The 26,274-nt window shown below is 28.0% G+C and overlaps 2 protein-coding genes across 2 annotated transcripts; both read left to right on the forward strand.

The window, feature by feature from the left end:
• The first annotated feature begins 3,748 nt into the window (after window positions 1-3,748).
• On the forward strand, window positions 3,749-10,526 carry LOC108726128 (uncharacterized). The gene is made up of 3 exons (XM_018453513.1): window positions 3,749-3,793; window positions 6,583-8,746; window positions 10,121-10,526. Exons 1-3 carry the CDS (start codon window positions 3,791-3,793, stop codon window positions 10,459-10,461), a joined length of 2,508 nt encoding a protein of 835 aa, XP_018309015.1. The 5' UTR covers window positions 3,749-3,790; the 3' UTR covers window positions 10,462-10,526.
• Window positions 10,527-13,560: 3,034 nt separating this feature from the next.
• fs(1)N (female sterile (1) Nasrat) lies at window positions 13,561-26,072 on the forward strand. Its single transcript, XM_018453510.1, has 16 exons — window positions 13,561-13,771; window positions 14,075-14,591; window positions 15,153-15,458; window positions 15,561-15,861; window positions 17,165-17,842; window positions 18,168-18,425; window positions 18,483-18,801; window positions 19,815-20,648; window positions 22,033-22,548; window positions 23,083-23,294; window positions 23,508-23,646; window positions 23,886-24,163; window positions 24,370-24,738; window positions 25,063-25,404; window positions 25,594-25,747; window positions 25,861-26,072. The coding sequence occupies exons 1-16, from the start codon at window positions 13,561-13,563 to the stop codon at window positions 26,070-26,072; spliced, it is 5,646 nt and encodes a 1,881-aa protein (XP_018309012.1).
• Window positions 26,073-26,274: the final 202 nt, after the last annotated feature.

The raw sequence follows: 26,274 nt of genomic DNA on the forward strand, positions 1-26,274 counted from the left end.
TACTGACAATTAGCCTATGTTGGTCAATATAAAAAACTTGTTTAAATTGTTATATTGTACAGGTATCATATATGTACGTTATTCGTTATGGCTTTTCTTCTGTGATAAAAATTAGAAAAACTGTCGAATTTTATTATTCATTATTTGTACATAATTATATACATACATGTATTAATTTGTATTATTTCATAAAAAAAAAGGAAAATAATTATTGAAATAACTAATTGTGCAACAGTAATTATATTTACTTAAAAAAAGTACTGTTCTGGTTTGATGACGTATTTATTAATTTTAAAAGCGTATTAACAATCAAATACAATATATTGATCATAGAATATGTAAGCTGTAGACAAACGATATAAAAAGGAATTATAACACATTTGTTTCATCAGCCTTTTATCTGTTATTTCGTAACATGGCATCGGCCAATAATAATATGTATTATCAATTTTTTAATATCAATTTGATTTTTGTATTTTGTTGGATCTTTACTTTTGTTCAAAAAGAAAAACAATACAAAGAAAGAAGCAATCAATAAGCAATAAGGTAAATCTACATTATGTCTGTGTATACTGTGTATATATATATATATATATGTGTATATATAACCTAGAAGATCATTTAATTTAATTTTAGAGATAATTTATTTGCAAATTCATGTTTCAACATTATTTTATAAAAACATACCACGCCACGTTGCGAGAAAATGTGCACACAAATTTTATAGGTACAGATAATAACAATTTCTCTTTTGCATCATATAATGTATGCATCACAGAAAAGTTCCAAGAAGCATGTTAAGTGTATCATAAATCAAAAATTTGTAAATTAAAAATCGTGTGCGTAATTAAAAGTATGAATAATATATATTCGATATTCGAATTTTTACTTATTGTTAGCGCACTTGTAATGTGTATGTGTGTGCGTGTGTGTGCGTGCGCGCGCGTGCGCTCGCGCGCGCATGCTCACACGTGCATATGCCCACATTTTATTCTTTTGTTTCTGTAATATTATAATAGTATCTATTTAGCACAAGCTTGAGTAACAGCTATTTATTAATATAAATTACATCTATATGTGTATACATATTACATATATAGTATATGTATATACAGAGTTGGGAAAGTTACTTTGTAAAAATAACTAATTACAGTTAGAGTTTTTTTCTTTCAAAAGTAACTTACAGTTCCAAGTTACCGAGACTAAAAATTAACTCGTTACAGTTACTAAAAAAGTTACTTTTCAGTTACTTTTCCGTTATCATGACACATCTTCCACGGTCCCTCTCTTTCATTATTGTCGACCATATTTGAACATTACTTACGTACGGATCGCGCAGTCCATTCTCTATATTTTTACTGAGCACGACAGTCGCGTTCAGTAGACTCATCTGGACTCAACTATTGCGGAGCGGATCCGTGAGCGCTCATGGGTCTGCTCCGCAAAAATTGAAGCTGCTTTCACATACAGTTAACTTGTGTAAATGTAACTTGCGTCAGTCAATCAAATTGTCTCAACTAGAATAACGCGTAATAGCTGATACGATTGGTTGATGCAAGTTACGAGTTAGATATCCTAATGATGGAATCCCATGAGGCATATTTGCTTCGTATCGCATAATCGCGTAACCAATCAGAAGCAATCCGCTTCTGTGGTTTCGTGTCTTACTAAACACCTAGACACTTAATTCCTCGATAACAAACACCGAGATATCTATTTCCTCGATGATAAACCTAGATATCTACTTCCTCGACGGCGAATACCTAGACATTTAGTTTCTCGATGGCGAACACCTAGACACTCATTTTCCCGACGGCGAACACCTAGATACCTACTTCCTCGACAACGAACATGTAAACAACATCTGGACACTTAATTCCTCGACGGTGAACACCTAGTAAACTTTACAGAAAAACAGCGAGTGACAAAAATTGTTTATTTTCTTCTTATATAGTTCTGAGAATTTTTTCAGAATTTTTTAGTACCGCATTTTCTTATGTCGGTAAAAATTGTTGCCAATAAGAAAATACAGTACTAAAAAGTTAAAGAGTTCTGAAAAAATTATTGAAAACCAATATTCGATAATTTTTAGTAATTGATGTCTTATTAATTATTGCGAAAATTGTAAAATGGTACAGGACTTTTCGACTCAATTTAGTCTGTTCTACCTCTATGCGAGAGTTTTATCGTTACTTATCGAACACTTTATATACCATACCCACGGTTTGATTCGTTTGCATTTTTCACTTGAAGCAAACGCCAATTGGTCAGATAGGCAGAATTAAAACAATATTTATAAAATTTATAAAACTTCCATTTTTCGCTAATAAAATTAAAAGTTATTAAACATATATATTTTACAATTTAATTTTTGCATGGACCTGATGAAGATAATTAAGTATACTGTTGGTTAATTTCTATTATTTTATTATATCATTTTGCAATACCATATATTGACACATTGTAGCAAATTTTAATAAGTAATTCAGAACCCTGTTCTACATATCATTACATAATAGTAACAATACAAATTTAATTTAATAATAGTTCCAATTATGGTGTTTATTCGAAAAAACTAAATAATGTTATTAGTATGAGAATTACAGAAAACTAACTTGTTCCTTCATATTTTTCTTCAGAAATAACTTCCTACATCAACAATCGATAGATTATTTACAAGATTCGCGTTTTTCCAATGGTAATCAGGATACTAGTAACTCTTGCATACCAAACGTCGATATAATCGAATGATATTTAATAATGTATGTGTTAATAATACAAAATTTATTCTAAGGAAAATAAGTATAAAAGTAAGAGTGAAAATAAATTTAGAAGAAACTATTGTAAAATATAATACGTTTTTATTATAGATGGAACATGATATATGCATATGAGAAAGAAATGACTTTTTCTATTATCCAAAGAAAACTTTCTTCTTCTTATACCGTCATGCCATCAAGATTATCCAAGTGTAAATGTATGTTTTTGTTTTTTAAAATATACCACGTTAAAGATTGGTTGTTTCACCTTCGGATAAACTATGTTGTAATTTATCTAATGAACGAAAGAAAGAGCGAAAGCAAGCAAGAGCGAGAAGTAACAAGAGCGACAGTGCAAGTAAGTTGAAATTTTTCGAAAAGTAGAACAACCTAGTCAAAACAATTTTTGACATTATTAAATTTAAAAAATGTCATATCCACTGACTTATACATATCCTCTAACTCAATACTTATACATATCCTCTAACTCAATAATAACATCTATTTTTATAAGAATCACACACACGCAACTTTCCATATATCATGTTTTTACGTTTTTGATGTTTTTAGGCCATTTTGATATATGTAGTATCGTTCAAAATCTCGCTCAATAGGTGATTACAAAATTATTTTTATATGTAATATATTTTTATACCTAATATTTATATCAAAATAATATTTATACATATATATTCAATACAATCAAAACGTTAAGTAGCATAATCTTTATAATATTTTGCATATAGATATTTACAGCACTAAAAGTTTAATCTAAATTAATACATCGATATCAATCCTTACATTTCGAAGTATTTTGTCACTGTCTCTTTCAAGTTCAGCGTATTTTAATATTAATACTCGCGCGCACGCGAAGTGTGTATGTGTGGTTGGCAAAGTGAACAGATGGACGCGTATTTTTGCGTCAGAGTAGTTAAAGAGAATCAAGTGAGTAAGATAGAGAGAGAGTTTGAAAGTAGGCCTTAGCCGCTCAGTCAGTTGTCGACTACGTGTCTGGACGATTGGTTAGCATAATGGTGAGTTTTCGAATATTGTTAACCGAATGACGTTTTTTCTATCACAAAAAGATATGAAGTATTATTTATGTATATATACATTTTTATGTATTGTTTTATGTATTATTTTATATATATTGTTGGTGACATTTGATTTCTTGTACGACACCATGTGCATTATTACATTATGTGCAAAAAGTATTCAAAATAACTTGTACTACAGAATTATTTCAAGCTAAAATTAAAGTAAATATTTTTTCTTGAAATTTAAATTTTGGATACTGTTAATGTTACTACGTTGCAACTTGTCGGCTTATTAAACGTAATAACGTAATTCAACAACATTTAAATACTTTCAAATGCGACGCAAACATGAATATTGTGCAATAAAAGATTTGCACTTCTGTAAATAATTGTCGCATTAATACGATGAAATATCGCCATATAATACCATTCTAAGCTTACATTAGAATTTTATCTTCTTATAAAGAAGTAACCACATTCGAATAGCTGTTATTGTTGTTTGGTAAATATTAAATTATTAAAACGGTAATAGTAATAAAAAATTTGTAATTACTTTATAATTGAATTCTATTTGAAAACGATTTTTACTCTCCAAAAAGCAATACGTCATTTGATTGTTTAATTGTCCAATAATTTTTCAAAAAAAAGATTAAAGCAACGTACTTTAACAATATGCTCGTTATATTGCATATATTAACGTTCATTTCTAGCAATAAGTATATTAAGTTTACAAATATTATAATATTTTATGGCAAAGACTACGAAATGTTCTTTAACACTATATGATATCAGATTGTGAAAGTTGACTCTTTCCGGCTACACTATTACTACATATACACTCTTTAAGTGTATATTTTTCATTTGCATTTTTATACATACTCGTCGTTGTATTTCTCAAGCGCGTCTTATCGAGATTCACAAAAATTTTTCATCTTAAAAGTGTTCACTATTTTGCAGGCCCGTTTTATATTAACAAAATAGTGAAAATTATATATTCTTTCTTGCATACGATTTTGTAATTACGGAAATATAAAATTTAACTGTTGGTTTTTTACATAAATTATAAATGATCTAAAATGGATTTTAGAAAAGAAGAACTCTTAGAAAAGAAGAAGTCTTAAGCTAAATTAAAATAAATGATTCTATTAAAAATTTAAATATTTTTTTAGAAAAACTTATTACATGTATAGGATAAAAGCAGGGATTATGGAATAGCGTTTTTTAAATTAACATTACTCCGATATAAATGCATATGAAGACTTTAAATTTACACAGAACTCTTGAGGAATATGTTAACTACAACATCCAATAAACGAAAGTCACCAAAATTTAAGTCCAACGTCAATATTAACAAAAAAGTAAAAAGTGAGAAAATGGAGGGGAGAGGTCTAAAAAATGGGATGTAATATGAAATACCGATGAAATTTTGATAGTAATAAATAACACAATAAATGAAGTCCAAATTTGTTTATTTATGTAAACTGATCAAGAAAAATAGAAAACTGTTCACATTTTTATTGTACAATAACACAGAAAATATAAGCATCATTGAATGTTATTACGCATGGATAATAAAGAATAAAATTAAATCTTGAATCATTAAATTATGACGTACAATAAATATTAGCATCTAAAATAAACATTATTCACAAGAAGAATCAAAAAGTTATATTCTCAATCCTCGATGTATTCCACATTACTTGCATGTCGTCATATGACAAAGTCTTTCCGTAGCAATAAACAAGTTTGAAATAGCAATTAATCTGCATAATATTGTTCATGCAACATTATTAAAAGCGTCTATGTAATATAAGCATTAAAAAAACTTACCTTCAGTTTGTGAGAACACTTTTTAGAAAAAACTGCCGGATATCCTGCATAAAAATGAATAAATGTTAATTGTAACAAAACGTTTGGTCGGACTGAGTTTATTGCTTGTTATGACATGTTTGGAAGCAGTTGCAACAACTTTCAGCGATTGCCGCCAGATTGCAATGCTTTGTTTAAAAAATAAGCCACTATTCCATATTAGTAGCCTATTCCATAACCCCTGCTTTTACCCTATATCTTGAATTTCAAAACGATTCTAAAATAATATATCAAGAAAAGATTTTTATACTTACATCACACACATGCCAATTTTATTGCTTCATACATCTAAAAGAATAAAATGAAAATAACAGATTAGTATCGGAAAATGACAGTGATGTTACGAAAGAGATTCAAGATTGTGAAAATTAACCAAGTATACTCTTTGACATCAATAATCTAGTAAAGACTTTTTTGCAATATTTGCTCACACATAGATATGTAAAACAACTTTGACATACATCTTGAACTCGTTCTTCTTTTTAACATAATTCAACAACATATATAAATCGCTTATACATTAGTGGAGTTAATATTTTGCACTTATAAATTAATAATGTTTATGAATTGGTTTCTTTTCATATATTATACATATACATATATTCTAATTCAGATCTATAAGTATATTAAATACACCCGCAAATATTAAATATTATATTTATTGAAATGAAATAAAAATTGTTTTTGTGATTATAATATATAATATCTTTTTTCTTTATGAAAGAAAGATAAAATTAACTACAACTTTTTCATTTATCTAATTTACATAGCAGTTATAATAAAATTTGGTCTCTCTGTATCCGTTGCACTTTCTCTCTCTCTCTCTCTCTCTCTCTCTCTCTCTCTCTCTCTCTCTCTCTTTGATATTTTTGTTTAACCTGTATTAACTATTGTTGTAATAATTATTGTTTTCACAGGTTGTGCTGTTTTGTATGCTGTTCGTCATCGGCTTATGTCGTTGCAATGATCTTCCATCAAAAACTGAAGTCGAAAGCTCGATCAACCGAACAATCGACGAAGTCGAAAGATTGGTTCGCCAAAATTCTACTTTGCCATACCTCACCAGACATGAGATTATTGACATCCTTTTTAATATCACATCCAAAGATCTTGAGCCATACCAGAACAAAAGTACAATGGAAGAAGCGAGAAATATCTATCAAAAAGCTTTGATGGTAGTTTTGCCTTACAAAGCAGAAGACGCAAGAGAAAACATCAAGGATCTACATACCAAACCGCCAATAGTTCAAGTAATTGCAGATCCTTCTTCCAATCCGGAAGAGTTTGAAATGTGGAAAAACAAAAACTTACAGGCAAACATACTCATGCAAGAAATGCAACATGATAAAAAAAAACAATTTCTCGAAAATTTTGTAGTAACATATGCTCCAAAGGAAAACTTAGTAAAGGAAGAACACGCTGAACAAACGCAATATAAAAATCACAGAGAAACGTATTCGGAAGCGTCTTCGAAGGTACCTATGAAAGAGACACTAAATGATTCAGCGCCAATCAAATTTAGCTTTAATCTGGAAAATCTGCAAAAGCAATCGACCATTGCTGAAAAACAAATAACTACCACTAGACAACCAGTGTTTCAAGGCTCTTCATTAATTAAAGACAAAGAAGTTTATGTAGTATATAGTACCAATCGAGTACTAGCGACAACAATCCCCCCTCGAACAGTAGAGACGAAAAAGTATATCTCAATGTTTAACTTGGAATCTGAGAGAGAAAAAGAAATGACGTCCCGTCCTTTAAAATATAATGAAAATGTTTTGTCTGTTGACCAATGGCGATATAACGCACCAACAACAGAAAGTACCACAATGTTAACAAAATTTCCAGATACGCTTTTTAAAAAAATTCGCGACAAACAGCAGCTTTTTCCAACTGCTACTACACAAATGCCATTGGAAAATATAGCACCGACTAATAAAATTAAGTACATTCCAGAGAGTTCAAAGGTAACATCCGAAAAAATACAAATCGTGAATGCTGAACAATCACATCCTATCTACGTGACACCAATGCCCTTCTCTTCACCTTTACCTTCTTCTTCTTCCTCCACTTCGCCGGCGCGTGAGAGGGAAAAATTAAATTCCACTTATATATACAATTTAAACTCTGGAGGTTTTCGCAAAATCACAACGACAACAACGACAACAATGCGTCCAGAAGTAATGGAATTGCTTGCCTCGATTGGACTTCGACCGGAAAATGCTACAAATGTAGAAGATGTATTTATAAAGAATAATAAAGATTTTTTGGAGATAAAATCTCGAATTCCTAACAGTAACGGTTTAGTCTATACAACTTCCTCCAGTCTGACAGCTGTTGTGCGCGATTCATCATCGATAAATGCTCAAAACACCTTCGAGAATCCTGTTTCAGAGATCGGGAAAGGCATGAACAATCTAACACCTGATGTACGATTACTTTTTGAAAAGTTTGGTTTACAAACATCCAATCTAGTAGCAACCACATCGTCCCCGCTGAAGACAAGTAACACAAACTCTTATACCAACTTCAAACCTTTGCCAACATCTAAAATAAAAAACGAAGATATGAAAGAATTTTTAGCGAAATTCGGACTTGGTGTTAGCGACAGCAGACAGAAAAAGGCCATGTCGGCATCAACGGAACGCCCATCGTTGATCGAAGTCGTTCCAGATAACATGAGGCAGATTCTGGAGAACATAGGCCTCTTATCTCGCAAGACATCGAGAACAATATCGAAGATGGAAAATATCAAACCAACGAAAACAACCCAGTTTCACGTGTTCAAACCTCACGAGGTCCGTGTAAAGGATGAAGGGGAGAGAATGAAGATTAACGAACTCTTAGACAAAATTAGATTAGTCCAGGAAGGAAAAGCAAGCGCAACAGACGTACGAAAAGTAGCCGATAATCTGCTTGCTACTACAAAAACTCTAAAGGATGGGCCGGATCCGCTGAGTCTAGAAGAGATGATTGAAACTTATAATGTAAACGTAAAAAATGAAGTAAAAAGACAACAGAATCTGAAAGAAACCATTGAAACTACTACCAATGACGATCGAGTTCTTTCAGCGCCTACTGGTATAAAGAGATTTATGATATCCGATTTGGGCAATTTGAAATTCTAGGTTGAATGAATTATTTAGGGTTTAGCGAGGATCTAACACATGTTAATCAACATGAGAAATAAGATTATGCAATTAAATTAATGTATTTTGAGAGACGTCATTACTAAATACTTATTCTTTCAGCATAATTTTCTCTAGCTTGAAAATTTTTTGGTTTTTATATAAAGCTAAATAAAACTGCAGATTAACATTCTATGATAAATTCGAACATCTTTCGGTATTCAAACTATCTAAACGATGTTCATCAAAGAGGATTTTTGCATAAAGTCTTTTTCTTACGCATACATTACTGTCATAGGCGTCCGTTCTGTAAGAATTACTTACGGAGAGGTGCATCCAAAAGAATTCAAATTCGAACGCCAACCGCAACAACTTTTCTATTGGAAATGTGCAAATAAAAATTCAAAATATACATACACGTGCAAACGATGAGCAATCGAATGAGCTATAGAAACTTAATTCTTTTTAAGGATGGTTGGATGATTTACTTCACAACGGTAATGTGACGAACAAATTTGGACATGCAGCAACCAAGACCAACTCAAGTTTTTGTTTTAATATTGATATTTTAAAGTGTATTTCCCAAAGTTTTATTACAAATATTATATTAATTACCTTATATTTGCACTGAGTTTCTTGTTCAATTGCAAAAGTTATATTCTATATTACGCGACTTCTTTTTTTTGTGGATTTTCCTCTTTTCCACTTATTTCATAAGCCAGAGGGTGCAAGCGCACCCCCTTGCACTCCCTTTGCAGTGCCCACAGTTATTGTCAACTAGATGTACAATGCGTGCTTGCCTCCGAAGCAATACATGTTGCATGTGATGTTACATGTGAATATTGGATGTATATATATATATATATATATACTCGCACGCAACCGATTCGTAACTCAATGTCATCATTATCGCTACCAATCACGCAATGGATAGGCGAACAAAACTTTTTATATTGTCTACTTTATTCTTTGGAGTTTCTTCTTTGGATATTTTCTTTTTCCATAATATATAGCTGCGCTGCGATAAATTAAATGGAGAAAACATAGTAGAGAGGGAAGAGGAGGAGAAAAGTGTTCTTTATTGAAATCTTTATCAAAGATGAATTTAGATTTTAGAATATTCATTTTCATTGTTCTCGACTCGAGTGTTACCTGCAATTTCAATTTATTATGTATACGCCTTTATATAATATTTTCCTCATTTCTGATTTTTTCCTCAAGTAATTTTATGATTTTATTATTTTTATATCTTTATTTATGATAAAACTTTTTAATACTCTCAGCGTTGCTGAATTGAACATCAATTCACCAAAGATCTTGTTGGCAGAGTCTGCAGACGTTTCCTCGATAACGATGACGACTATGGCCACAATTCCGATGACTTCAGATTCCACAAAGGATGGTTCAAACTTCCGTGATGCATTAACACCAACTCCAGAGTCATCGACATTTGCAAATACAAATCTTGCGGCATTGGAAGAATCCTTCGGTGGTACTACACCTGCACCGGATCCTGTTCTGCCAACCAAACGAAGAAACGGGCTATATTTTCTCTTGGACTGGAATACCTTCCTTGAGGTCGGCGATGAAGATAGTGAGAAAGTGAATCTGAGATTTGAGCCAAAAGTTGGCGATAGAACGAGATTTTTGCCAGTCAGCGTGCCTTAATTTATAGTAATATATTATTAATTTTGATGAAATATTGTCTTAAAAACGTTAATTTAATTTATATATTCTAACGTTTATAATCTTTAGATATTAAAGATATTATATATACAGGGTGGTCCACTTAAATCAACCATCTGAAATATCTCGCTTATTTTTTATGACATAAAAAAATGTTTCAAGTGAAAGTGGAACTGTTTCGAGGGGGACGTATTTTGGTCATGTTGTTTTCTTTCTAGATGAAGGCGCTAAAAAGATATGAAGGTCATCTTCACTTTCTTAAATAAAATTGTATTATTTTTTTTACACAATATGATTCCTCTAATTATTGCATATAAAAGTATTAAGGTAGTGATAATCGTATAAAAAAATTTTAATATAAAAAAACTTGGCGCCGCTAGCCAATTTGGTTTGGTCTAGCCAAATTTTTGTGCCAAGTTTTTTTATATTAAAATTTTTTATTTCAATTAGATGCTCTTATTTTCATGTATTTTTGTTTAAAAGTAGTTATATAACATTAGTGTTTCAACGAAATGTATTTTCTGTTTATAATTGGCGCAATTTAAAGATTTCACATATTTTTTGAAAAAAATTATTATTATACATTTTCATAGTTTAGAAAATAGATTTGGTATAGGTTTGGAATAGGAAGTCATTTTTTTCTTCAAGGAGCGCACATACAAGCGCGTATAATAATTTATGTAACGATTTTTTTTGAGAGAAGCACGCACACTTGGCACCATTTTTTTTTACCTTTTTTTAAAAAGGTCGTGGTAATTTGAGGTATGCTATTCGAAGACTTCATATACGTGACATATGTGAAATTATTTTTACAGAAAAAAAATTAGTAAATTATAAAATGCGATTGATTAGATTATATAATGTGCATAAACTGTTTATAGAGTGACTTTATTAAAAGTGTAGTAAATAAAAATATAATAAGTACGACAAATATGTAAAATTATTTAAATAAAAATAACTTAATTATTAAATTAAATTATTTAAATTAAGTTATTAAATAAAATTATTTAAATGAAAATAAATGCAATAAAATAGAAAATTTTGATAAATATTTATGAAAAATTATCTTTTTATATTAATATTGTAAAGAAAATATATTAATATGTTCGACAAGAATTTATTAAGGAAAACAAGTCTTGTTTAATTTATTAAAGACAGTTATACATTAATATAATGTTTTTAACCCTCAACTACATGTCTCGTTTTAGAGTATTAATTTACATGTCTGGGTCCAAGTCACCCACAGCCGGTTTTGACTGGCTGTGTAATTATCACAAATCTCAATGGAAAATATATTTTTTTTCTAATGAAATACAATGTATAGAATCGAAATATCAAAACATAAAAGGTTTTAATAATGATTGAAAAAGTTATGCCAAAGAATAGTAAAGAACAATTTGTAAAAAGAGTGCAATAATCAGCTTTTTTCAAAAAATCGTATCTTTATGATAAAAAAGATATAAATAAAAATAAGTAGTGTTTTGAAAAGGGAAAAATATGAATTTAAAAAAAAAAATACATTATATTGATTTATTCCAAAAAGTATAATTATTTGCACGAGTGAAATGGGGGCATTTTTATACATGCTTGGAATAATGATATTGGAAGTATGTCGGGTATTTTCTTCTTTAATGCAATGAAAATATTTTATATTAAATATATAATGATTTCGACATTATTTGCTCACGATTTTATAACTCCGAGAAAATATAGCGATCGTTTCGCCAATTCACCTGTCTCGCAAAAATGCTTTTTTTGACAATGAATATATGTTTTAATTATTAGAAAACAACACATACTTGAATATATATAGCATTAATAAGCAGGCACTTATTAAAAACGAATTTTCACTTTCAACAAAAATCTCTCAAATTTACATTTGACTTGTCCAAGTCACCCAAGCCAAATTTTAATTGTATTATAATAAAGCATCAAGACAACAACGAAACAATTGCATAACGGCGATCGACAGAGAAAGATTCCAAGTTTTTTACCCCCTCATTTTAACTCTGCAATATTAACCGTACAAAAATTGCAGCCGACTAAAATTTTCACCCAGGTCCAAATGATCTACTCATGTATTATAGTTGAGGATTAATAGTACCGATTTTGTTAATAGCATAAATTATTTTTCTAAATTATATATTTCTCTACAATATACTGTGTATATATTTGTTGTTTTCAATTTAATGTACGAAAAGTATTAATAGATGAAGTATTAGATGTAAATGTAAAATATTATGTCTTAATAAATATTAACATATACATATTAATATAAATTATTACATCTTGTAATTAATATTGTAATATAATAATAAAGTTTTGATTATTATTACGAAATCTAATCAATATCATATGATCCCATTGAAAAATAAGATTGAATTTGAATATAAAGAAAATATACATATTTATCTAATATATTTAACTACTTTTGTTTATATCGTATTTTTATTTTAAAATCTGATGATTTTTTGCCTTTACTTTCCACAATACATATTTTAATTTTTAAATGATATATGTATATATCTATTATATATATATGTTGGTGTTAATAGATATTTTGTATAGATGTGTATTCTGATCTTTTTAAATTGTTTTTCAGTAAAATTACACAGCAAAATTATAAATAAAATATCCTAAATTTTTACATAAATTGTACATAAATCATTTAAACTTTTCTTAGTATCCTGTAATTATGACAAACGTTGTATTTTAGATCATTATATTATTATTAATTATTAATTTTAAACAATAAAGTTTTAAAAATAAGTTTTTAAGTGCTTATGTATATGTGGTTAAAATTATAATATTGTAATAATATTGTAATATTGATGATATGTATTAATAAATAATTTCGGTAATAAATTTATTAACAATATTACAGAAAGAACTACAGATTAACATTAATATTAATTTAGAAATAAAAATTCAGTCCTTATCTATTTAATTTAAAGAAATTCAAATTAGAAGTCTGCAAGTGTAGCCTCTATGAAAATCAAAATATTGTGAGTCGTGTACATTGTGCGAATATTTACGAGACATCGTGAGCATTTCTCAGTTAAATCTCAGTCTGTGTCCAGAATGTCAACGAGTAAAGGTCTTGTCGTATGGTCTTTCCTTATTTTATGGATTTTCGTAAATAACGCAAAATGCCAGGATTTAAAAGAAATGTCTAAAACATTAGACGAAATGCTCATCAATACTAGATCATTTCGAAGGCCTCGAGATCATGAAGATACTTCGGTAATTTGGCAAGAATATGAATTCGGTACAGGGGCTGGAAATCGAGAAGGTAACTATTATCAAACTCTAAATACTTCATTTCTATTTATCTATATTAACACTTAATTTATTATTAATAAGTACAAATTTTTGCACAATTTTTGGAAATTTTCTAAAATAAAAGAGAAACATTTGATTTGAACATGATTAGATCGGGATAATTAAAATCTAATAAATACGGTTAGGTTATCTTATTACTAATAAAACATTTAATAAAAAATATATAATGGTTTTTATATTTCGTTATGTGTATATGATTTATAACTTTTTGACCATTTATACACGTAGTATGAAAGAGTATTTCTATTTTCAGAAATTGTTGTGACAAATATTTCATTGCATACACTTGCTGATATAACTCAAAACATTAACATATCAATAAACAATTGGCAGTTTTTGCAAACAGAAACTAGTTACTTTATTTGTGCCGAAAAATCGATGTTGATCTTTTACAAAATTAGTTGGGACGGTTTGTCAATCGAACGTACTATAAGTATATCGACTGAAGGACACATATTACAATTTAAAGTTCTTCATTTTAATATTGAAACTACGTTTAATGAAAGTCATGCAAACAATTTAATGGCAATTGTACTAGTTGAAACCCAGCATGGTTGTTTTCTGTATTGGTATAATATTTTCGGAAATACATATATTTTGTATTCGACATGGCCCGTACGAAAACAAATTCAAGATATGGAATTTGTACAAGAAAAGAATCAACATGAATTATTGCTACTCAACAATGATGATACATATCTCGAAAATCAATCACTGATTGATGTTTATGGTTTTGATGTTGATTATAATAATCATCGTATCGATATCTGGTAATTCCATTATTCAATTATACATACTAATTGTTTACTGTGTCGTAATATCATATTATATGATACATTTTATTTAATGAACTAAATTATTAATACATTAAAGTATTACACTAACATAATGCCCTGGTTCATTCTTCTATATTCGTCACATTTTAAATACATTTTATAATTTGCAATCAATTTTTACAAAATTCATCTGAAAGATTTTTAATTATAGACTCTTTTATAAAGGAGACATTAAGATCCAAAGAAAATTTACAATCAAAACAAACTAACTAATTACAAATAATTTATTGAATATATAATAATATATATGTTAGGTATTGAGGCTTTTATTATGATTTTTATGCTTGCAATCTTGATATTCTGAAGTTTCCAAAAAACCTTAGAAAAAAATATTTTTCTTTAAAAAATTTAAAATTTGTTTTAATTACAATTTTACATCTACTAATATTTTAGACATAGATAAATTATCAAATTAAATTTTACGGCAATATACAAAAAAATAACATAAATACATAAATATAATATTTGTGTATAAAATGTATGTATATCGCACAGGTTTTGTCAGCAATTATTTATTCCAAAAGTATTCGATATTCAAGTTTGTCCAATATATGGACGCACTGTACTGGCTTTTCAAGGAATCGAAAATGTTATTTTATACGAATCGAAACACGAGGATAAATTGTGTCAGTATAAAAAATTGGAAGTTATCAAATCCAATAAACTCGCAAATTTTGTCTGCTTTGAGAGTGGTTATATTGAATACTTAGCAATTAGTGGAGGAAAACCGCGTTTGTTTCACTTTTTTGAGAACGAATTTCAAGATAATTCTGAGACGAATCTGCCTTTTGATGGTAAAATGATAAGGTTATCTTATTAAGGCAGGAATTATCATTTTATTAAGATGACAATTTCTGCCATGAACATAAAACAAACAAAAACAAATGTTTATTTCACAGAAACAAACAAAATTTTGTGGATAGTTACTATACCATTAAACACATATCGAGATGAGTCTTTGTTATTAGTTCAATTAGAAAATTCAACAATAATCGCTTTAACTTGGCACGGATCAAAGTTTAAGGCTGTGCCTTTACCGAATCAGATTATAAATAACTTTGATCTATCAAAAATTGTCGTTGTTCCAAACGTCGGATTTGCACATGTAAACATGCTTGTAAATATAGAAGTGACCTTAACTGAATCAGCGCATCCTGTTCACGATGAGACAGAAAGCGTATTAAAGACACGAGCTTTATTGAAGGTATATTTACAAATATAATTAGTTTCTTATATATAACATTATAAATGATAATGTGTAAACTGTCTAATAATATTTTAATATAAACATATTTTATTTATATGTATGAATTAAAATATTTCATAACATATATATGTATGTAACACATTGAAATAAATGTATTGGAGTGGAACGAAAGTTTGTAGCGCTACTTCATTTTTATCATTTCTAGATGTTTTTTTAAAAAATTGACAATTATATATTCGATAGAGCAAAACTTCAGCTTTAAGAATTTGTTCTTTGAATTGCAGTACAATGATTTTTAACGGAATTATGAGCAATCACAATCAAAATGCTCTTTTTAATCCACGATAACTCACAAGGAAAGGGAACTGTCCCCTTACGATTTTAATGAGCTTTTAGTATGTTATTCTCCAGACAAAAATAAGCGCGACACATATTTTTTTATACGTGCCCATACGCACTTTTAGGGCGTAAAACACCCTTTAAAAAAAAATTGATTTTTTTCTTTTGAAGAGAATATCGCCGAAACTGTAAAAGGTAGAAAAAAAAGTACTCTTGAAGCCAATTCAATTTTTATTTCGAAAATTTTTTTCTATCTCTTACAGTTCCGGCGATATTCGTTTCGAAAGAGAAAAATCGATTTTTTTCTAAAGGGTGTTTCACCCCCTAAAAGTGCGTATGGGCACATATAAAAAAATACGTGTCGCGCTTATTTTTATCTAGAGAATGACATACTAAAAGCTCATTAAAATCGGAGGAGGAAAGTTAGGTCCCTTTTCTTGTCAGTAACAAAAAATATTAGGAACATTTTTTAGAAACGAATTTGTAGAAAGAAAACTTTAAGCTTTTTTACGTTAGAAAGTCGAAAATTTTTGCAAGTTTTTTTGAACACGTGACAGACTCACAAAGTGAAAAGGAAATTTCCTATTTTATTCAGAGTTCGTAGTATCTTATATGTAAAAGTTACCTCGCAGAAAGTTAAACTCGCAGAAACTGAAAAGTTATAGTCATAGTCTTTCAGAAGTAGAGAAGTACTAAACTTTAGAAATCCTTTTTTTATTTAATTCATTTTAAACTTAATTCATTTTTTACGAAATTACAGTTGCTTGAATTTAAAAGTTCATGACGCTACGAACTTCTGTTCTATCCTAATATAAGACATAATTATACATTTATTAAGATATATTTTTATGAATACACATATATATGTATATATAAAAAGATTTTGTGTGTGTGTGCGTGCGTGCGTGCGTGCGTGCGTGCGTGCATGTGTGTGAATGCGCATATTCTGAATTATTTTTAGGAAATTTTTCGAAAACAAGAAGCTATCTTTGATGAGACTGAAACGCAATTCAGTCAAAGTTACTTTAAGAATGCGATAACAGGATTTTGGAATCTTTCAAAAGTAAATGTATCGAACGCTGCACTCGAAGGTCATGTAAATTATGGCGCTGTCAAAGTTGGTTCGATCAATTTGAAAATGGAAGATATATTGATAAACGTAACATCAAATATAAAGAAATTAGAAGAATTAGAAGCAAAGCTTGATCAAATGTTACCAGATTTAAAAAATAATTCGGCAAAAATTACTTTACCGCCAGATATTGAATTAAACGGAGATTTTTTGGTGAATGGTACTCTACATACGAAAAATATAATTGCGGCTTTTATTAATAACATGTCAACTTCAATCATAGAAAACAATATTGTAAATCACATCAACGGTCAGAAATCTTTTTTTTCTATCGACACTAATAACTTAACGATTTTCTCTTTAAATGGCATACAGCTGGAAAAAATCATGTTTGATTTTCTAATCAAAAATTATAGTGACGTAAATTTTTCAAAATTAAAGAGAGTAAAAGTCGATGGACACTTGAATTTTTCCGTAATAAATAATATTGAATGGAAGGAGCAGATACAAAATATAGTTTGGAAAGATGAATCGACAACTATTTCTGGAGTGACAATTGCAGAAAGGGTAAAACAACTTAATATTATCACAGAGAATTGGACAGACTGTCCAATATAAATCTTGATGTTAAAATAAATTTTCTCTTACAAAAAAATAAGTAATATTATATATGGTTTAATACTATATTCATAATTTCGAAAAAAATAGCTTTACGTATGAAACTAGAATGCCTTTAACGCAATAATAACAAAAGTATTTATATATTCTTTCTTCTCTTGTTTTTTTTACGAATGATCACCGATTGCATCATTTTTGATTGACATTCTATGTGTATCAAACTCAAATCTTTATAATTTCTTCTTTCGATAAAAGATAATATTTTTTTCGACAGCTTGTCGCCGAAAAAGCGAATGTCAAAAATCTAAATTATTTGCAATATCCAGAAAATTACGTTCTAATAAATGAACTGAATAAATTTCCTGTCAACGTCACGGGTGAAAAGCACTTTGTTAACTTGTCTACGACACATTTGTTAAGCATCAAGACAATAAATGAAATAGATATTAATGATTTTGTTATTCTCAACAAACATGAAGTTATTAATGAAGAAATTACGTTTAAAGATCTAGAAATTGATGGAATCTTCCAGGTACGTTAACCGTATATTATTATTAGGTATAAATTCAGAGTTCTGTTATAATTTCAGATTGACGGAAATATAATGGGTATTAATGCAAGCAACGTAGAGAATTTGCTTAATGAAACCAATAAGCTTTTATCAGATGTTAGTTTTGAAAATCTGATCATTATGGGAAATATTGTACTCAAAGATTCATTTAATGCTAAAGCGTGGTCAGATTTTGACGATTTTTTATTAAAAATTGAAAAAGATGCAGCAATTATTGGAAATAAAAGATTTTGGAATGACGTCAAAGTAAAATCTACCGCAATAATTAAATCCAATCGAATTAATGATCACATTTTTTCAGAATTCGTAACCTTAAACACTAATCAACAGTTTCCTCGTAAGTACAGTAATCAACTAAAAGTTTGTAAACATTGTCTATTAGATTTTAAATTACCAAAATTAAAAAGGCAAATTTTTTATCTATATATAATAAAGCTGTCTGCTACAAAAAAAGCAATTATACATTTTTTAAAAAATATACATCTTTTGTTTTCTCTTTATAATAAAATTAAGAAATGAAAAACATTCTAATCTATAACATACTAAAAAAAGAATTTACGAAATTTGAATAAATTTATTTAGATAGTACCAATGGGACCATTTACTTACAGAAAATAAATATTTATTCGATTTAAAAAAATAATACTTAAATTAAGTGTAATTTTTTTAATTAAACAAATATTTATTTACTGTAAGTAAATGGTCCCATTGGTATTATCTAAACAAATATTTATTCAAATTTGATGAATTTTTTTTCAGTATATTTGAATTTATTGAATGGTTGAAAAATAATTATAAATCAACAATAGAAAGTGAGTCAGTCACTTTTCTGTTAATCTCATCTTTTCAAATTTCTGATTGTTTGTCTTTGAAGATCAATCAATCGACTGGCACCATCTAGCTGTTTAATTGATGGGATTGCATGGGAGAGTGGTGGATCGCTTCATGATATATTTAATTTATTTGCGCATATGACAAATTATATCATGTTTTTTTCTTTAATTTGTTACTAATAATGGCTAAAAGATTAGCCGAAACGTCTATGGAAAGATAATAATAGCGCAATTATTACAGCGGCAATTCCCGCTTTTATTTTATTAACCCATTAAGGACCGCTGGTCGATTTTTTGACCAAAAAAATAGGTCAATTTTGGGATGCGAAATTTTTGGTAGGTAGGCTCCTTAAGGGCGTAGTAGCTTGCCATTAAAAAGATTTTAAATTTTGAGAAAAAAGTTTGTCTTGGTTCTTAATGGGTTAATAATTATAAAGTTGCGCTAATCTATATATTTTGCATAAAATTTTGTATAAAAATTGTATTTCAGCATCTCATCTTATTTCATTAATTTCAGATTTAACAAAAATATCAGCAAATATTATGTTTGGAAATGTTACTCTTGGCATCATGAAGAAATTAGAAGATTATATAACCTACGAACAAAATATAACTTCTGGTTGCTTTAATAAAATACTGTTGTTTATTAAATCATTTATTATCGATAATTTGTCTTTTGATACTATAAAGCAGACTATCTCGCAAATTACTTTCTTTGACAAATTAAATAAAACTTTTCAACAAGTGTATTTCAAGAATTTAACGATTTCGACATTAATGATCGATGATATCTTTCCTAATACAATCAATAGGATCAACTATATTGATTTGGCCAAACGCGTGTTAACACCCTATACACAGCAGAATCTAACAGGTGCTTTAATAATTGACAATTTGGAAACTGACATCTTGGACGCAGAAATTATTAACGCAATACCTTTGAATACATGGAATCTGTCAACGCACGCAAAATCACCTTATAATGACATTTTCAACGGAAATGCATCGATAAAAAGTCTAGAAGTGACAGGAATTATAACATCGTCTTCAATTAATAACAATAATATTATTGATATTTACAAGGAATATAACATGGCGACTGTCATTTTCAATACAAATGTATTGATTGAAAATTTGAAAGTAATTGGCTTTATAAACAATTTGAACCTATCTATATTTATCACTGATGCTATTCAGAAAGCCGATAGAAATATTACATTTATAGATCGCAAAACATTGAATAATATTACGTGCGAATTTTTAAAAGTGCAATTTATAAATGAACATTTCGTAAACCATATTTTGGATCCAAATGAAAAGCAGATGTTAAAAGGACCAATTGTTATAAATGGTATGTTGCATATATATTAAATTTGTTAAGGATTCTTTTACAAATGTATAATATAATAGCCTTTCAAATATATTCGCATTATCTTTATATTATTAATGACATTTAAAAATATATTTATAATGCATTTATCGTAAAATTAACACGATAATATTTTTTAAATGTATTTATTATTTATATAACTTTTACTTATTGCTATCGTAGTTAACGGGAATGGAAAGTTATTTTTTAAAAGTAATTAGTTACTGTTACTCGTTATCAAATTAAAAAAGTAATTAGTTACCGTTACTAGTTACTGATACTCAAAAGAAACTCTTTACCGTTACTATTACTTAAAAAGTAATGACTTGTTACTTTTTCGTTACTTTTTTAATGCTAAAATAAGATTAGTTTCAAAAATATTTTACAATATTCTTTGTTTATCACAGAGAAAAACGGTCTAGTTAAGTAAACAAAAAGGTCTAATCAGAATGACACTTTGGTGAGGCCAAGCCTGATTGTGATAACCAGAAATTCTGTTTAGCGGTAATAGAACGAGTAAAAAATACCCCTTCCCATTAAAAAAAATTTAGAACCAGACATGTATAAGTATATATATATATATATATATGTCTGGTTCTATAAACTACGCGTCAATTAAATTTTTGATTTTGAAACACAATCCGGTGTTAAAAAGTGATATTTTTAACTATAAATTTTGTAGTACATGGCATCAAAATAAAGATTGTTATTCATAAAATTTGTCCTTATGTTAATACAGCTGTCATTAGTTATTATGACATTCTTAAAATATCATAAATCAATCACACAGCCGTATTAGCTTCTTAAAGCATTATTTAAAATTGTCTTGATGTAAGAACAAATTATGAATACCGGCCAAAAATTGAATATCAAAATTATGTCATAAATACGTTAAAAATATAAAAAGTAATAGTAAAAGTAACTGTAAAATTGGTCACCGTTACCAAAATAATGTAACTATTTACCAAAAAAAGTAACGCCGTTAAGTTTGTTATTAAAAAAAGTAACTTGAAACGGTAACAGCGTTATAAATAACGAGATACTTTCATTCCCCAGTATATATAAGTTAGTGACATCATTAGAAGATTAAAATTTATTTGTATGTTTATTTTAAACTTTTATCAATTATATACAGGGTAGACCATTTTAATTAGTACATTTGAAATCATGAAACTTTTGTCTGAAAGATTTTTTGAAAAACCTCCCTTTCAAGATATTCAAGTGTATTGATTAAAATGGTCTATTCTGTATATAATTATCTATAATATTTTATAATTATTTATTTATGTTTTTGTCTTAATCTTTTCTTTTTTATTTTTGTGGTCTTTTTATAGTAACAAAATTAATTTCTTTCTTTTTCTTTTAGGCTCGATCACGGTTCTAAGAAATTTCAATACATCTGGCAAAATTGGAAATTCTGTATTTTTAAACGATTTCACAAATAGATTTAAAGATAAGGATAATTCTTATGCTCTTCGCGGTAATGTTTACTTCATTGAGACTGCTTCTGTAACAAGATTGAATGTAAGTGGATCGATTCAAGGATCATTGTTGAATAGTTTCTTCAAGACTATGATCTTTAAAAATGATACAAATGTTACAATTTTTGGATTAAAATTATTTAAAGATTCAATTACATTTAATGATGCATTTAACATCGACGGCAGCTTAAACAATATAGATTTATATAGATTTCACGAAAACGTTGTTTATATCGATAAACCTTTCTCAATTAATACCAAAGTTACGTTCGGAGAAAATGTTTATCTACGAAAAAATCTCGTAGTAAAAAATAAATTACAATCATATACCATTATGGAAGTTGATATGAAAGACCTTCAAGAGAATGTTATTGCCCTTAATAAACCTAAATATTTTCCAGGTAATTATCGATATTTTTGAATATTAGTAAAATGTGTATATGTATGCTCGTAAAAGCAAATAGTAATTTCAAGTTTCTTCATTTCAAATTCACAAATAATAAAAATATGTTAGAAGAAAAGTATACAAATCAATAATCATCGATTTGTAATCAAAGTCATATTTACATAAAATTAAATTATTTGCACACTTTGAAAAGAATTTGCATGTTTTGTAAAAAATTATTTAATGCTTCGTAAAATTAAATGTATTTACAAAATAATTTGTAGCAAATTTTCTTCTTTTAATCAATTTAAATTATTCTACTCAATACTGTTTTTTTTTTTTTTTTTTTTTTTAAATAAAAGTTTGTTACACAATTTTACAATTGCTCTTTTTTTAAAGCAATTAACTATCTATTATAAACGATGTGTAACTACAATATATGTATATGTTATTTGTAATTAATAATAACATTACTAAAATATGCATCGTCGCAAATAATTAAATACTTAATTTTGCAGTATAGAGAAAAGTATTTTGTTTTTCATTTCAGCACGAATAACACTCAATAATGTGACTTTCCAGACAAATATAAAAGTCATGCAGGTCAATGACTTACAAATAAATCTGTTAATTTTATTAAGTGTGCAACAGTTTATTATGATCGATAAACTTAATTGTACTAATGTTATTGTTAGAAACATTCAGATATCAGGACATATTAACACTTACCATATAGAAGATATCTATGCGGACACCTTCATGGTATAATGAACGTAAAATTATAATAAAACTTTTATCGTTTGGAATATATTTAGCCAATAAAATATAAGATGTTGAAGATGTTCCAATAAAGTAATATAGAGGTTATTTAGACATACATACTATTTCAGTTTCTTCTTTTATTTCTTCCAATGCATAATTAATGTTAAAATTAAAATTATACATACAATAAGATTATATTTATTTCTTTTACAGACATATGGTAATCAGAATATTACAGGATATATAAAGATACGAGGAAACATTTATGCATACCATAACTTCAATGCTCATTTAATCAATAATTTTAAACCAACGAGAATTGTTTCTTTAACTGTAAACGACACTCTAACAGGTAGAAATTAAAAAATAAGACAATCAGTTTTATAAATGCCATAAAATTTTCAAGTACTGTTTAAATGCCTAGCACGTGTGCCTTACATACGAGTACACCTTTTTTTACTTTACAAACGCGCAAACAAGCTTTCATTCAGTGTTTAATGGCACTCAGCACAAATACGTTCGAATAGTCTTTGTTCAAACTGTAACGATAATAATTAATTTAAATAATATATTTACATAACTTTTGTTTAGGAAACTTTATGTTGAAAACTCCAGTTATCCTTGATAAAAATCTCATAATTTTGGGTCTTCTAAACAGAATAAGTCCAATTAATTGGCAAGGAGCAGCAATAAAAACGATGAACGAAGCAGAACAGATTATGTCTGGAAAATGGAGAGTGCATGGAAATGTCTATTTTGAAAAGAACGTTGATGGAAATGAGTTTTTGAATGAAATTAATGTCACTGACACATCATCGGCGTTAACAAGAAAACATCCTGAAATAGATCACGTTACCGAGGAAACATATGTAAGAAAATTATAGTATTTATAATAAAATAAATTAACATTGACAATAAGAATTTTATCAGACAATAAAAATCTTATTAAATTTAAAAATTAATATTGATTTCTTTGCAATTTAGTAACATTACATTATTAAGTTTTTGTTCTGTACAAGAATCCAATGTACATTCTCACTTGCTTATGCTCTAAATATAATTTTATCTTTTATAGAAGGATTTAAATAACGTGTGTGTATTGCACTTGGATATACTCAAATGCAACGCTATAAAACAGATATATAAATTTAACACGTTTGATTACTTAAAAATCCAGGAATTTGATGGAGACATTCATAATATCTATAATGTCCAAATAAATGATATGGATTATATGTTAGTAAATTATAACATTTGCCATATAAAACTTCTATTGTATACTCAAACTGATTTTCAAGTGATCGATGAAGTGTCCGATTTTGGATTAATTGATAAATGGATATTTTTTAAATCAAATCGCGTTTTATACTTGCTTACAATCGCAAAACGAACCTGTGGTAGAAGTCTTAACAATATATGGAAATTGGAAAATAACAGAATGGTGGTAAGTTTATTATAATGCGTACAAACGTGTAAATTAAAAAAATATATACGCAAAAATGTATTAAATATATTAAATATATGTAATATTAAATATATTAAATATATATGTAACATATGTAAAAATGTATATGTATATGTTTATGTATACATATATGTATAGATGTATATATATGTATATATATATGTAATATATATAATATATGTAATATTAAATATATTAAACCAAAATTTCTCAATTAAACAAAGATAAAAAAATACTTATAAAATAAGTACTTTTTTCTTAAAAGTTCGGCTAATTTTGTTCTATCATTATTTTTTCTCTCAGCATGTATTAAAACTTGGTAATGTCACAGACATTATGAATTTATATCAAGATGGATTTATAGCAATGATTGAAGAGAATCTTGAAATTGCACCATTTAATATGCAGTTAGATATAAAGACTCTTACCTCGTACAAAAATGAGACATTAAATTTGGTTTCAAATAACGATCCTATTGTACTATCTAACCAATCTCTATCTTATGATTTGCAAGAAAGATCTTTAAACGGCACGCGTTTAAAAAATTGTCTTGGTTGTGGCAGCGTATTGACTTTTAAAGTAGGTATTAATGAAAAGGAAGAGTATATCCACTACAATGAAGAAGTCAGCCAAGATTATATATATGTAAGTTAAAAATAATTTTCATTTTCATTTTATTATGTAGCTTATTTTATAATTCGATAATTTCTATTTATTGTAAAAGGATAATATTACAAAAAATTTTTTCGTTCCATAAAACTGAAACTTTTGCTGTATTATTGTGTGTTGACGTAATTATATTGTTTAGCGTATTAATCATATCATTTTATCTAGTTGTGCAAAAATGACATTTCACAAACAAAGATTCTACAAACTATAAAAGCACGTCGACCAAAATCATTTTTGGTTCTAAATTTTGGTGGATCCGTTGGAACATTGCTTGTTTTCGTAGAAAATAATAATATTATCCAAGTGTACGAATATCAAGGTAATTATTCTATATTATAAAATTAATAAAAAGTACAAGAAATAATAAAAAAAAGATATATTTTGTATTCATAAAATAATACAATCGTTACATTTTACAAAACTGTTTTCAAGGTATTGAAGGTTTTGTGCATCGAAATGTTATACATATAAAAGTTGATAAGTTATACAACTTTAAAGTGAGAAATTTCAATAATTTAGAAAAGAGACATTTTTTGGCTGCAGTTCATAAAAATCGATTAACAATTTTAGAAGCAAAAATGTATGGCGAAAAATTAAATTTGGAAACGTTATCTATGGATTCTTGTTACACAAATAAGTGCTAAAAATATTAAATATATAAATGTAATATATATATGCCATGGAATAATGTATTAAAATTTTCTTTTGTTACGAATTAGTAAAAATTGACACATAACATAAAAATGTATTCAATATATTTCATTGGATTAAATCATTGTGCTAATTAATGTATAAATAGACATATACGCGCACGCGCGCGCACACGCGCACACACACACACACACA

Source organism: Mycetomoellerius zeteki, unplaced genomic scaffold (assembly GCF_001594055.1).
Source record: "Mycetomoellerius zeteki isolate Tzet28-1 unplaced genomic scaffold, Tzet1.0 scaffold39, whole genome shotgun sequence".
Classification (NCBI taxonomy): domain Eukaryota; kingdom Metazoa; phylum Arthropoda; class Insecta; order Hymenoptera; family Formicidae; genus Mycetomoellerius; species Mycetomoellerius zeteki.

Bases quoted from the DNA above. Each gene is read 5' to 3' on its own strand.
- LOC108726128 (XM_018453513.1), top strand. The intron at 8,747-10,120 runs GTATAAAGAGAT...TCTTGTTGGCAG, and splicing joins AGTTCTTTCAGCGCCTACTG to AGTCTGCAGACGTTTCCTCG.